The sequence below is a fragment of the Pan troglodytes genome, chromosome 7 (genome assembly GCF_028858775.2).
Source record: "Pan troglodytes isolate AG18354 chromosome 7, NHGRI_mPanTro3-v2.0_pri, whole genome shotgun sequence".
In the NCBI taxonomy this organism is placed as follows: domain Eukaryota; kingdom Metazoa; phylum Chordata; class Mammalia; order Primates; family Hominidae; genus Pan; species Pan troglodytes.
Genome location: NC_072405.2, coordinates 150,002,262 through 150,017,326, shown reverse-complemented (window position 1 = coordinate 150,017,326; position 15,065 = coordinate 150,002,262). Strand labels below are relative to the sequence as shown.

The window sequence follows — 15,065 nt, the reverse complement described above, 5'->3', positions numbered from 1 at the left end:
TGTTTCCTTCAACCACCTAAGAAGCCCACGGTAGCCTCACCCCACCACCTTCCACATCTTCTCCTCCCCTGCTCCTCTCAGCCCACTCTGAGTGAGGCAGACATGGCTTGTGCATTGGGCCTGCAACCCTGGACACATGCACGGCAGAAACTCATGCTCAGCACCACCCTAGACAGAGGAAACCCGCCTCTCTAGGGTGCAGTCAGGCAGGTCTCTTGAAAAGTCCACTGTGGTTTGAAATCTCTGCTGTAGACTGAACCCGAGCCCACAGGTGGGGGCTGTTCTTCTCCCACAGATGCAGCATTTCAGTGAATGTTTCCTGGGTGCCAGGAGTGTCTGCCAGCTGCCTACCCCCACCCAGCCTGCAGATCAGAGTTGAAAGCAACCGTGCATGCTGGGCCCATCTGACGTGCTGGTCCTTATGTCCTGAAGGTCTGGTCTCCATCTGGCCCCATCTCCTGGCTCCCTAACTCCTGAGTCCATCCTGCCTCTGCCCGTGGCCATGTTCTGGGTCCATAGCTTGCCCAAAGTTTGGGTCCTGACCCTCTCTGGTGGCCCCTGACTTGCCTGGTCCCTGATTGCATGTTGTGTTGTGCTGCTTAGGGAAGAGACTTCCAGCTTCAGCCCTGGCCTGCTGTCTGGCCCCAGGCTCCAAAATGTGAGAAACTACCGAAATATGGAGGTCAAGGGCTTGGAGTTATAGAGGGTTCTCATGGCTTATGGATGTTGCAAGCAAAGAGGACTGCACAGAAGGGCCATTCCAAACAGCTGTCCCAGGCTGGTGGGGCGAAGCTGGGCTGTCTGTGCAGGGAGCAGTGAGCGCCGGCAGCATGGCCGGTTGGGGGTAGATCGGGAGAACGCACGTGAGAACCGCGGCAAGATGCTACTTCACCTCCACCAGGATGGGTGAACCAGAGCCAGGCAACCACAGTGCCATAGAAGGCGTGGAGCAGTCAGGCCTCTCCCGCGCCGCCGCTGGGAATGGAGGTGCAGCCGCCTTGGAAAACAGTCTGGTGCTTCCTGAGACCATTAGACAGAGTTGCCATTTGACCCAACAAGTCTGCTGTCAGGTGTACACCCATGAGAAATGGTAACCCGTGTCCACACAAAATCTTCTCCATAAATGTGCACAGCAGCACCACTCATCACAGCCAAAGGTGGAAACAGCCCATGTGTCCCTTGGTGGATGCTATATGAACAAAATGTGCCCCATCCAGACATGGAGTATTGTCCCGCCATGAGAAAGCACGCAGCACTGACCCATGCTGCAGCACGGGTGAGCCTTAGAGACATCATGCTCTGCAAAGGAAGCCAGGCACCGGAGCTCACTGCCCTCCGCTTCTGTTTATATGCGAGTCAGAGTAGGGAAATGTATGGCGCGGGAAAGGAGATTACTGGGTTGCCCAGGGCTGGGGGTGGAGTGGGTCTGGGGGGCAGGGCAGTGATGGCTAAAAGGGTACAGGGTTTCTTTTGAAGGTGATGGAGATGTTCGAAAACGGGCTATGGTCGCACATATCTGAATATACTACGAACCACTGAATCGTACACTTTAAATGGGTGAATTGTGTGGTATGTGACTTTTATCTTGATAAAGCTACTGGAAAACAACAACAATAAAAACAACAAAACCAGACCAAGTCCAGAACCCAGGAATCCAGTGGGGGCTCAGCACCTACTGCTGTTCACCTGGGACCAGCTCCTGAGCCACTCGCCACCTCAAGAGCGTCATCTGTCAAATGCAACAAGGGTCAGCCCTCCTACTGGGGCTGCTCCAAGGACTGAATTAGGGGATACCTACAGAGCGCTGAGCCCCGGGCCTGGAAGACAGCGAGTGCTCAAGAAGTCAGCCATTGTTGACAACCAGAGGAGCACCAAGGAGGAGTGCCACGCCCGGGGGAGGGGGCATCACGCCCGGGGGGAGCTTCACACCCAGGGGGAGCATCACGCCCAGTGGGGAGCATCACGCCCAATGGGGAGTGTCACGCCCAAGGGGGAGTGCCCTGCTGGGGCAGGCTGGAGGAGGGGGAGGCCGTGGGTGCAGGTAGGGCAGGCCTCTTCCCCCACATCCTCCACCCTCCTCTTGGGGCTCACTGGGGTCACAGAAACCTCTGGCTGGAGTCCCAAGCTGTGGAATGAAATGGGAATGGCAGCTGCCCAGGGCTGGGCCTCTGCATCTCCCTGGATTCACCCCTCCTGGCGCTGCTCCTGACACAGCCAGACCACAGTGGAAGCAGTGTTTGGCAGAGCCCAGACTGGAAGGCCTGCGCCAGCACCACATCTGCCCTCCAGGAGCCTGAGTCCTGCACGGGTCACGACAGCCGGAGCTGGAGAGGCCGAAGGACGGGTCTGCCCCAGGACGGCTCCAGTTGGGGCCCCGTCCCCATGGAGCACCTGAGCCCACCGCCCGTGTGGGCCTTATCCTGTTGAACATCACCACTGGAACTGCCTCCCCTGACTACCACTCTCTAGGACAGGGCTCCCGGACCTGCTTCCGCAGGGCCCGCATGGGGCCCAGGCAGCTCCTGTCACCTCTCTACACCTCGGTGTGCTTCTGCAAATAAAGCTGCACCTGCTCTCTGACCTCTTAGGAGGATGTGGGCGCTGAGTGAGACACACTTTACCACCTGTGAGCCTCGGCCAGCCTGCCTCCTCCTGCCCAGCATGCGCGCATTGCCTCGTTCTCAGCCCCACGGTGGCCCCCTGGCCCCATGCACAGGCTGGCCAATGGCTTCCTTTCTCTGTGCCCTGCCAAGCCCCTCCCTGGCAGGCACAGCCTTTACTTATAGCCCGTGTTTCTACCAGAGCCTGGACGTGCTATAGCATGAATGTGGCAGGGACTTCAGGAGGAATTCTGGGCCAGACACAATTATGTCCGTAACTCTGGCTGGTATTAAATATGAAACAGAAGCAGGGCCAGGGACAGGAGGGAAGAGGGGGCCGGTGCCGATGTGACGCCTTGAGGAAGGAGGCTGATTGGCTCCCAGGAGATTCCTTACAACATGAGGTTCTCCTGCATAAGTCATCTCTGGGCCCAGAGCGGAGCATGGTAGCTGGGCCTAGAGTCCTCATTCAGGACGCACTTCTGGGATGTGGCCCTGGTCCCTCATGTGCCAAACGGTGCGCTAGGGGTTTAAATGGGGCAGGGCACAGCCAGTCGGTGGTGGGGCCAGCGTTCAAACCTGGGTACCTAACCCCAAAGCCCAGTATTCACTCACTCATCCATCTATGTGTCCAGCAGATATGAAATGGAACTTGTCTGCCATTTGCCTGCCTGTGCTGGGTATTGGGGACACCATGGTGAATGAGACGGCCAAGTGCCAGTGTTCCTGGAGCTTCCTGACGAGGAGGAACACGGGTAGTTAACAATGAAACAAATCGATAAACAAGGTCACTTCAGATCAGATGCCAGGGCCATGAGAAATTACATGAATGTGGCCGAGTGGCTGGCAGGGGCAGGAAGCCCTCTACTGTGTGGTCAGGGACAACCTTTCTGGCAGGGCCAAGGCCTGACCGTCAGGATGGAGCTGGTAGGGAGGCCAGGACGGCAGGTGCAGAGGCTCTGGGACAGGAAGGATGTGCTGGAGGGACAGGATGGCCAGGGAGCAGTGGCGGGGAGGACACAGCCTGGGAGACGGGCTCTGGGAGGAAACTCGTAGGGCCGAGGAGACCAGAGTTGGGGTGAGAATTTCATGAAGACTTTCTTTTATTCTGAGCATAAACAGAAGCCACGGGCCAGGCAGGCGAGGAGCATGGAAGTGACACTGCCTACCAGCGTCTCACACTAGAGCTGTGGTCGTGCAGAAAGGAGAGGGAACGGCCAGCCAGGGCGGGGCGGGTGGAGGCTGAGCAGAGGCCCAACTGCATGGGCACCAGACATGTCCCAGGCTGGGGATGGGTGTCCGGGAGGAGAGGACCCAGCTTGAGCTGCTGCCAGTGGTGGAGCCACTCTACTGGGGAAGGCATGGGGAAGAGGGGCAGGAGGAGAAAGTGGAGGGTGAGACCCCGTGGTGCCCGGGCGAGATGTCAGGGTTGCCCAGAGGAGCACGGGCCTGAGGCTCATGGCCTCTCCAGTGCTTGTTAGATAAATGAATGATGTGATCTTAGCCTGGGGTGCACTGGGTTTCAGAAGCTGGGGGCGGGCAGGAGCCGACATTCCTAGAACACCTTGTTCTGTCTGGCACTTCTCATAGAGGATCTGACACTCACTCCACATCTCTGAGAGGAAGGCGCGACCATTCCAAATGAGGAAACCGAGGCTCAGAGAGCTGTGCACCCTACCCAGTGCCATCTGCCCCAGGACCAGCTCTGCGCCCAGGCTGGGTCTCCCCTAGTGGCCTGGGAAGTGGTGGCCCTGAGGCTGACTGGGGCCCCTTGGGGGCTCTGTGTGTGTCCTCAGACCCCTACCTGTGTTGGGCTCACCAGCTGCTCTCACAAGTGACCACAAGGTTAGTGGCTTAAACAGCACATAACCCCGCCGTGTGGTTCTGGGGTCCAGAGTCTGATCGGTGTTGTGGGCTGCCTTCCTCCCTGGGCTGGCATTCTCCAGCTCCTGGGGTGCCTGCACCCCGTGCGCCTTCCCCCGTCTTCATAGCCAGCAGCGAAGTGTGCCCCTCTCCTGCCTCCCTTCTTGCCTTGTAAGGACTCTCCCGACGCCATTGGGCCCACTCCGATGGCCCAGGGTCTTCTCCCTTTCTCCAGGACCTCCGTTTCTTCACATCTGCTAAGCCCCTTCTGCCATGGGAGGGGACATACAGGCTCCCGGGACTGGGACATGGGCAAGTGGAGGGGGCACATTATTTTGTCAACCACATGACCCCTTCTGTTGGGAAGGAAGTCCTGGGGATTCAGGAGGCTTTGCTAGGCATGTTTCCACCTTTAGTCATTCTGTCTCTCAGCTCATGACCCCCCTACCACGGGCTGCCGTGGGCACAGGAGCCCCTTCCCCTCCCTAGGCTGCTGCTTCCCTGGGATAGGGCATTCCAGGTCCAGGCAAAAAGGCCTAAGGGGACCCAACATCCCCAGAGGCCCTGGGTCTGCCTCCCTCGTGGTCAGAGTGGGCTGAAACTGCCTGCCTGGCACCTGGCTTGGGAGAGGCTGGAAGGACCTGCCCCTGCTGCGTCCATCCTCTCAATTGCATCCGGCACAGAGCTTTGTCAGTGTTCACAGCCAGCCCGCGGGAGAGGAAGGGCCCTGGAGAAGCTGTCGAAATGCAAAGCATCCCTGTCCTAGTTCTCCTCCGCTGCTCCTGCAGATCCTCCCCTCCTCAGGGAAGGTTGGGAGCCATGGTGGTTAGGATCAAGCGGCCCCTAACAAAACCCCACTTGACGTGGTCTCCTTCTACCCCACCTAAAGACTGGGGCTCAGAGAGGTGGAGATTCACAGAGAAGTAACTCAAACCCAAGACAGTCCATTCTCCAGCCAGTCAGGAGCCTGGGGCCTGTGCTGCTAACAGCTCCTCGACAAACAGCTGTGCAAATCCCGCCCCATCCTGCCTGGGAGAGGGAAGGAGGAGCCAGTCCTGCCAAGAGGTGGCTCATTTGGTGGACCAGGAAATGGAGGGTGGCAGGAAGCCCGACGGGGGCCAGCCCCAGAGAACAGTGGGAGAAAACTGGACCCTACACACCCAGACACCAGACTCAGGGTTTTCCGGCGGGGGAGGGCGGATGACCCCCACCTGAAGGCTGTGGGAAGGTGCTCTGGGGGGTGGTGAGGAGCGGCCAAGGGAGGGGACACATGCGCTGGCATCCCTGCCCACCTCCTGGGGACCAGCCGGCCGGGCTGCTGCCGTCACAGAACTGGGTCCCGGTTCTAGGGCTCACCTTGTGATTGAGCAGCGGGCCCCCCAGGAGGCACCCACTCTTCCCAGCTGAAGCTGACAGGCAGGCTGCGTGGCCCCTGGGCTGCCCGCTCTGTCCCTCAGGGCCTGCCTGGGGAGCGCCGATAGAAGCCGAATGCTGGGGGAGCCAGGAGTAGAGCCAGCCCCTGCGCGGGCCACAGACGGGGTGAGCTCCCAGCAGCACCCGCGCTTTCACGTGTGGTTCCTTTCTGTCCCTCAGTGGCAGTTTAGAAACTGCTTCAAAGCAGCTTGTCTTTGAGAAATTTTTCCCATTATTTATCCCAGGTCCGTCCTGGTTGGAGTCGGGGAAGCCATCTTGTAATGGACGGTGGCCCTGGCTTCTCTTCTCGCCTCTTATATGCTCCGTGCAGCCCTGCTCAGCAGGGTGGCTGTGGAGAGTGGGGCCCTGCAGAAATGAGCCCATTTCCTCTGATGCCCCAGGACTGGACACCGCTTGTTCGGGCCCAGAGTCAGAGAAGTGAATTGACAACAATGGATGTGGCCGGTGTTGCTGCTGATGGGGTCACGAATCCTACCCGGGCACAGCCCTGCCATGCGGTCACATGTTCTCATTGCAAGGCAGCTGCGAGCATCGCCGCCATCATCATCATCACGGTCATTAGACCCGTTTCCACCGCATTTCCTCAGCCGTACCCTGGGGGTCCCAGGGGAGACCAGGGCATCCTTTTGAATTCAGGAAGCTTAATGCTCTCAGACAAAAACAGACCTCTGCTCTGCCCCGTCATAGGAAGGTTTGCTTTTCCTCTGTGTCACAGGAAAGAGTCAGCGTCAGGGGATTTGGTGCCTGTATGCCTGGATCTGAGCTGCTGGAGCTGTAGGGGCTGCCCCAGCTGTGGAGCAAGGAAGGAAACGGCTGCTTGCTGAGCACAGAAATGCATTAATTTGGTCAGCAGTCATTGTGGATGCCAGGCCTCGGGGTAACGTGACCCACCGTCCCAGTTTGCCTGGCACTGAGGGTTTCCTGCAATGCAGGCTAAAAGCCAAACTAGCCCTGGGCAAACTGGGATAGTTGGTCACCCTGGGAGCAGGGACAGAGCAGAGAGCAAGACAGGTGCTGCCTGCCATTCCAGAGCATTGCCCTCCTTCTGCAATGATGGCCACACAGGAGAGCCTGTGGCAGGAGTGCTCGCTCTGGCTGGGTCCTCTCTGCTCTTCACCCCTGCCCCCAGTCTGGGAGGTCAAGATCATCATCCCAGTTTCACAGATGAGATGGAGGGGGCACTAGTTGTCAAACGGCCTTTCCCAGGGTGAAGGGAAGTCAGAGGCAAAGTTGGGACTGCAGCCTGGCCTCCTGCTCCGACAGGGTGTGGCTCTGCCCACAACCCCTGCCAACCCCTACCACCCTGGCCTCACACCTAAGTGCCACACGTTCCTTCCCCTCTTCTTAGAAAGTAGCAAAGAAAGGTTCCACCAGCAGCGTTCACAGGGACAACTGGCTCTAAGCCTTCATCAGCTTTCTCTTCCCAAGGGGTTGTACAGAGCTGGGGCTAGGAAGGGTTAAACAGGCAGGCCAGCGTGGCTCTGCCCAGGAGCCCACAGACCAATCCTCTCCTGCCCCAGCAGCCCACACAGTTCTCTGCAAAAAAAAAAAAAAACCAAAAAAACCAAAAACAGGGCAGGGTGGTACTGAGCCAACTACCCTTCACTGATTTGCACATAATCGTATCTTTCCCTTAATGGAACCAGCAACCAGGCCGCCCTGACATCTGCTCTCTCCATCTCCCCGCCTTTTATTCAAGAGGCTCAGACCGCGCCTGGTTCGGTTCACTGTTCAAGAAACATTTACTGAGGCCTGGCTTGGGTGGCACAGAGGTAGAGGAGGGAGAAGGGCTGGTTATGGATTGGAGCCTCCCTGTGCTGGGCTGCACAGCACAGACAGGTAACCAAAGCTGGAGACGAAAGCCGCTGCCGCAACAGCACTGGGCCTCAAGACAAAGTCCCTCAAATGCTCATGGGTACTGGGACGTGCTGTGACTGAGCTCCTCACAGCAAGAATATGAACTTGTCACAACTGTTAGCATTAGAATTGGCTCCATGTTACAGAAGAGGAAACGGAGGCCCAGGAGGTGTAGTGACATACCCTGGGGTCCCATAGATAGAAGCGCTCAAGCTCAGGTCCTTCTGGTCCTACCTTCTGGACTCAGCAGGACAGACCAGCTGGGAGAACAAAGAGCCCATCTTGATGCTGTCTGCTGCACATCAGGCACTGTTGGAAGTACTCAGGGGCACTATACATAGCCCAGTGAGCAGGGCCTCAGGACCCCCAGGCTTATCCCAGCCTGGTCAGACTCAGTGCAGGTGGCCCTGCACATCCAGAAGTGTAGGATGCAGCAAAAGCTGGGATTTGAGAGCAAATCATAACCTTGAAAAACACTAGAATAGAGAAAGGTGTCCTTTCCTCCAGGAAGCCTTCCCTGATGCCATCCCCACAGTGGCACAGAGTGAAGGGCTACTTCCCTGGGCCCTATAGTGGGCACCTGTTGAGTGCTGTATCATGCAGAGGCTTGGCATGCCCCAGGTCTTGGCTGAGCGTTCCTTCTCCCACTGGATTGTGAGCTTGCTCAGCAGTGGGTCATGCTCATCACACTGGCTGCAAGAGCCAGCAGCCAGCTAATAAATCTTGGAATGAATGAATGGGATCAGATGGTTTCTGCAGCCCCTTTCAGCTCCAGCCCTGAGGATGGGGGATGGGCACAGGCCTCCAGCCTTCCTGGAGGGCAGTCTGACCTATCAGCCTCTCTTAGAAATGTTTATTTCTCTTGTGCCACCATTTCATCTGCCTCACTGTTCCAGGAACATAAACTCAGAATTCAGACAGAGCTCAATATAAAAAGGTGTGCATCAGTCACTTACACTGGAAAACAGTGGACACGAGCCACATTCAGGTGGCTCCCTAATAGCACAGGCCATGTCCTCATCTCCTTATCGTAAGTCACGCGCTGACTTCTCTCAGATGAGAAAATAAGGACGCACTGGACATGAACGTTTCAGAATTGCGTACCCTTAAGCCTCTCTGGCACACGGGCTATGGAGAGCACTGATGTCCCAGGAGTCCATCTTCTTGTGCCGTGGCCACGAGATCCTCTGCTGCCTGCCAGGCCCCCACAGCCTCCCTGTGAACCCAGGACCCTGGATGGCAGAGGAGACAGGCCCAGAGGCTCTGAGCCAGGACTCGCTGGGAATTGGGTGCGGGGACTTTCAATATCCTGTCCCCTCTGCCCCCATCCTCTTCAGGGGTCGAAAGAGTGGCTTGGGGTCTTAGAAGGTGCTTTCCCCCTCACCTGTGTGTGAGGGCAGTGGAACCCAGGCAGGACAGCAGGAGGCCCGACCACGCCTGAAGTTGCCTGCTCTGGCCTGACCGTGTGAGCCAGGCAGGCCAGTCCATAGAGGACCTTCCTCTCCAGGCTGCAGTGAGGACACCCCACAGGGCCCTCCTTGCAGCCACAAAACAGAGGTCAAGGGCAGAGGGCTGTGGGTCAGGGTGTTTCCAGGATCCTCCACTGCAGGGTGCTGGCAACAGGCCCGGCCCAGGATGCCCGTGACTGTGTTAAGGGGCAGAAGGGGTGGGAGCGCTCTTGTGGCCCACCTGCTCTCCCTATGCGTGTCACCATCATGTCATCCTTATTCCACCTGCCTGCTGTGATAGCCCACAGCACAGGATCAGCCATGGCAGACCATGGGGCTCAGGCTGGCTCCCAGGGCCACGCAGTTTGTACTTGGATGACATGAAGTCAAATTGCAGGCTGCGGGACCTCCCACTTCCGTGACCTCCACAACAGGGTCACAGCAGGTGGCCTTTGCCCAGCAGGAAGGGTCCCCCCCCCCCACGTCTTAGCCTACTAGGGCTGCCACAGCGAACGACCACAAACTGGGTACTTGAACAACAGATGTGTGTTCTCAGTTCTGGAGGCAGGAAGGCTGAGACCAAGGTGCTGCAGGACCATGGGAGGTTCTGGGGGCTTATTCTTCCCTCCTTCAGCTCCTAGGGCCTCCAGCCACCCAGGGCTCCTTGGCTCCTGCCCGTATCCTGTAGTCTCAGCCTTTGTCTCTGTCTGTGCTTCCTCCTCTTCTGCCCCATATAAGGACATTGTCACTCACTACAGGGCTCACTCTAATCCAGAATGAGCTCCTATCGGGACCTTTCACTTGATTACATCTTCAAAGACCCCCCTTCCCCAGTACGGTCACATTCTCACATATCTTTTGGGGTTCACCATGAAACCTGCCACCCTGATCATCAGCTCGCTTCCCTGAGAGGGGGCACACCCTCTCCGCCCCCAGCCCACCCTGACCTCAGCCTCCTTCCTTGCTGCTGCCCAGTTAGGAGGCGTCCTCCTTGTCCGCAAGCTCTTGGGGCATGTAAGCAAGGAAGGGAAGAGGAGGTGAATCCATGCTCCTTCGCCCAGGCCCAGCTCCCTGCCTGGCAGGGTCCACGGGTCCCAGAACCGTGCCACTTCCCTGAGCACCTGTTCTGTGCTGAGCTGTGTGTCAGGCACCCTGGACAGGCTGATAGAATGAAGAAAACACAGTGCAGCCACTTTATAGGGAGTGCTGAAGCCCACTGTGCATTCCTCCTGGGGAACGAGATCAAGACACCACCTCCTGGGGTGTGCGATCTTGCAGCCACTGGAGGAGAGGGACCTCGGGCTTGCCTGTGCCCCAAAGCTCACCTGACCCCTGACCTGGGGCACTTTAGGGCCTGTAGGGCCCCTTCCACGCCCTCGCCTCTACGGTGTCAGACTCTCACCTGGACAGGAGCCCCTGACTCACTAGAGAGCTCCTCCCCTTCCAGGTGGGCTGTGGCAGGAGGCCCTCCCAGAGGCCCCTCCAGTGGGGTGCAGACCCCTTGAGTCATAGCTCTAGCTACCACACCCGTCTTTGCCAGGTTCCTCTTCCGGAGACCAGGAACTGGTCACACATCTGTGTCCCCAGTGTCCAGCCTGGCAGGGAGTGGGTGGCAGCCTTGCAGAGTGAAGGAGGGAAGAAATGAATGAATCAGCGAGTGGGTGGGGTAGGCCGGCTGGGCCGTGCAGGCCAGCCCAGCCCCCGACAGTCTCGTGTCCCTTACAGATGTGCTGGTGGACGGACAGCCATGTGACCGCGAGGCTGCGGCGGCCTGCCAGGTGGGCGACCCCGTGCGCCTGGAGGTGCGGCTGACCAACCGGAGCCCGCGCAGTGTAGGGCCCTTCGCCCTCACTGTGGTCCCCTTCCAGGACCACCAGAACGGCGTGCACAACTACGACCTGCACGACACCGTCTCCTTCGTGGGCTCCAGCACCTTCTACCTCGACGCGGTGCGTGGTGGTGTGCAGGGTGGTCTGGGAGCCTCTGGCCATGTGGCCCAGACCCTCATGGTCATCGTCCCCCTTCCCTGGGTGGTGGGCTTTGGAGTCAGCATACGTCCAGCAGACGATAGCAGCAGGGGTTCTGTGGTCACGTGTGCACACTGAGTCTGAGTCTGCCCCATTCACTGCAGGAACTTAGACAAGCTCACCTGTCTCTCAGTCCTGGACAGTGAGGCCCTCAGGGTTGGTGAAGCAGGAAAACGTGCAGGGAATGGGAGCTGTGCCCAGGACAGGGTGCCGCTCCGTGATTGGACCCTGCTGTGGCCTCACTGTGATGTCACTGTCACCCATCCCGTGCCTGCCGCTCCTCCCACGGAAAGGCTCCAGCCCACGCCCTCAGCACCCACCTCCCACTTCCTACCTCCCAAGCTGCCTCTCAGCACCTCACTGTCAGGCCCCAGCACAGGCTAACATTCCATTCCCCTCTGCCCCAACCTCTCCCTCACTCCCTCCCACACTCCTGACCCCCTGAGCCCCCAAACAATTCAGGAATGGGAATATTGGCAGCTCCTTTCCAAGATGAAAACTGGCTCGGAGAGGCGCAGTGACCTGCTGGAGGGGGCACTGGAGCCAGGCCTGGGCGGCCCTCGCTTCCCCCATAACACCTGTGTCCAGGCAGGTTCCCGGGATTCCTGGTGGCTTTGCGTGGCCCGTGCTGCTGACCAGACTGATGTGTCTTTCTCCTCCCTGCTCAGGTGCAGCCGTCCGGCCAGTCGGCCTGCCTTGGGGCCCTCCTCTTCCTCTACACGGGAGACTTCTTCCTCCACATCCGGTTCCACGAGGACAGCACCAGCAAGGAGCTGCCACCCTCTTGGTTCTGCCTGCCCAGTGTGCATGTGCGTGCCCTGGAGGCACAGTCCTGAGCCCGCCCACTTCCGTCCCTCTTTCTGCAGGGCCAGAGGTGACCCTGCCTGGCCTCCCACACCCCCTGCGATGAGCAAGGCCTTCACTGCAGCCCCGTCTCCTCCTCCTCCCCCAGACCCCTCCCAGCCCTCTCCTCCTGTTCCTCCTGTAGCATCTTTGCTGGGCTACGCAGAAGCCCCGGACATGGCAGCCCCACCCCCATGCCACGCCCCTTCCCACACTGTTCCCTGGACCATACACAGGCTGAAGCAGAGGAAATCCCAGAGCGGGTGCCCATCCAGCCCAGGTCCCAGGATCCCTGCACCCGTTTCTGTGACCTGGGGCCCCAGCCGTGCTGTGCTGCTCATCCCAGCAGAGGGACCTCCCTCGTCCAGCCACTTCCCTTTGGCCATAGAAAGAAATGGTGAGCATGAGGCTGGGCACAGCCTGAGGGCGTGGGCAGCTTCCCACCCTCCCTGGGCCTTGGAATCCCCCAAGCCTGGTTTTCTTCCTGGAGACCCCCATGGGCAACTTGGCAGGAGAGATGGTGCCGTAGGAAGTCGTGGATGGTTGACGCCAAGAGAGGCCCTCCACCCGTGGTGGGCAAATGTCCAGGCCTGGGCTGGCAGCCCAGGGCTGTTTCTGGGTGCTCCCTGGCCCCAGGGTGGCGTCTGGTTACCATGGCTGTGTGTGTCCATGTCTGCGAGCAGTTCTTCAATAAATGGCCTGCCTCCCCTTCCCTGCCTCCCTGCATCTGCTAGCCCAGTGTGGTCCGGGACCCCCACCCAGCCCGTCAGCCCCCACCTCAGGTGGCTGGCTTCCCAGAAGAAGCCGGACCCAGGAAGGGGGGACGGGTTCTGAGTTAGAGATCTCACATAAGCAAACCCTGAGACAGGAATCTGGTCACCAGCAGCTTGTCTGGGAGGTGGAGGGAGGCCCGCAGGGGAGGGAGATCACCAGTGAAGGAGTGTGACTGGGCCCGAGCTGCCGCCACAGTGGGCAGCTGGCCCTGCGTTCCTCAGGGAGGACGGGAGAGAGAAAGCACACGGCTCACATCTCCCTTGAGGGCCAGAGCTGGGGTGTGTCTACACCACCCACAAGAGTCCTGGCCTGGGGGCAGGCTTCTGGCTGTGTTGACCCTTAGCTCCCCAGGTCCCAGGGAGGATAAACAGCCCTTGGTCCCCAGCAGATACCAGGCTCGTCAGGCGCCCGTTGGGCACTGAAACTCCCATGGAGTACTGGGGGACAGAGAGCAGGGCTTCCTAAAGGCCAGTTGGCCAAACAGGCAGAGCCAGGAAGTGGCTGCCCTGGCCTCCCATGGGGCAGAGTCATGTTGGCATCAGGAGGCCTGCGGGGCTGAGGGAACTTCCTGAGGACCTGAAGCCCCAGGCCCAAACCTCCCTCGCTGGGAGCAAGGTCACCCTGTGGCCTCCGGCCTGAGGAACAGGCTTTTTGTTCCATCTGTGGCCTCCTATTGTCGCTCAGTGAATGATGGGAGCACACTGTGATGTGGTATGGGCTGGGGGCATGTGGGGGCGGGTGTCCAGTGGCCCTCAGTTCCTGGAGCTCATTCAGCGTCTGCTCGAGGCTCCCCAGGGAAGGCAGCCCCAGAAGGTCTGGCTGCAGTAGTGGGTGGGGACCCCAGGGCGGTCTCTTCAGCCCTTCCGTTCAGGATGCCTCAGCGTAGTTGAGGGCCTGGCCACCTGGGCTGTTTCTGAATGGAACAAACAGCATCCATGTGTGTCAACCTCAACAGAGCCCAAAAATATGCCATTGAATGAAACAACACATTGCAGGATGATGGGCTCAGCCCAACCTCACTTGTGTAGACAATGTCCCCCCAAATTATAAATTTTCTATGCCTCAGAACGTGTCTATAACAACATGTTTAAAAGGTAGAAAGGATACACATCCCCTGTAGAAGAGTGACCTCAACTGGAGTTGCATTTGACATCTCATCTGATGTCAGCATGAGGGTGCTGGTCACCGGGGACTTGAGTACGTACTTTCCTTTCAAAAGCACAATAGATCAAGATACAAGTACACACATAGCTACAGATATAGATTCAGCCACAGATCCAGATTAGATATAGATGCATATAGAAGCCTAGAAAAGCCAATATGGAAAACTCTGGCAGTGTTTGATTCTGAGTGGCAAGCATATTGGTGACTGTAATTATTTTTTGCAGTTTTCTATATTTTTTAGTTTCCCAAACTACAAAAAATACCCACAACAGTTACCAGAGAAAATGCTGGATGCCACAAGAAGGAAGAACCTCAAGGGGCAGGAGGCAAAGTTGTCTTCTTGGAGGAGGGGGTGTTAGAAATAACCCAGGCCTCCTGGAAAATGACCCAAATACAGCCTGGCTCTGCCAGCCCCAGGCCCTTCCCCACCCCCAGGGCACCCTTTCTGTCCCAGTAGAGAAGGTGACCTGGAGTCAGGCCTTGTGTGTGCTCCAAGCGTTTGGAGCTTTACCGTGGGATGTGGAGAGCCGGGGGTGTTGTTTGCTGGCATTTCTGTGGCTGGGTCTTTCTGGCTGTGGAGCTGTGTTCGTGGGCAGTGGCTGAGATGGAGGACCTGGGGCAGGTGTCTCAGTGACAGCGCAGTATCCTCCAGCCTCTTCCAGGGCCCCACGCTACTGGCTACCTGGCAATACAGTCCAGCGGTTGCTGCTTCTCTAGGCCCCTGGTGCATTCAGAAACCTCCTGAAGGCCAGCGGAGGGTAAGCCAGGAACAGATCATGTCCATTTCACTTCACTAGCTGAGCGAGTTGGTTCTGCCCTTCTGATCCTTGGTCCCTCAGGGCAGGACAGGCCCGGTGACCCCATAATCATGCAGCCGTCATGCTCCGTCATCTGAAATTCACAAGGAAGGCAAGGATTCAAAGGAAGATGTCTGAGATGCTGAACTCCAGCTCAGCCACTTGTCAACTCCTTGACCTTGGACAAGTTACTTAAATTAAGCCTTGATTTTTTTTATCTGAATAAATAGAGATAAAAATACTTATTTCATGGACACT

The 15,065-nt window shown here is 58.1% G+C and overlaps 1 protein-coding gene across 10 annotated transcripts in view; it reads left to right on the top strand.

Moving 5' to 3' along the window:
- TRAPPC9 (trafficking protein particle complex subunit 9) overlaps positions 1-12,783 on the top strand; it is a 733,986-nt gene extending 721,203 nt beyond the window's left edge. For all 10 annotated transcript variants that reach the window (XM_001142596.8, XM_063816568.1, XM_063816569.1 and 7 more), the window contains 2 exons: positions 10,928-11,151; positions 11,898-12,783. In XM_001142596.8, the coding sequence (XP_001142596.4) occupies positions 10,928-11,151; positions 11,898-12,065 (392 nt within the window). In that variant the 3' untranslated portion in view covers positions 12,066-12,783. The remainder of the gene's footprint in view (positions 1-10,927; positions 11,152-11,897) is intronic.
- The last annotated feature ends 2,282 nt before the right edge of the window (positions 12,784-15,065 follow it).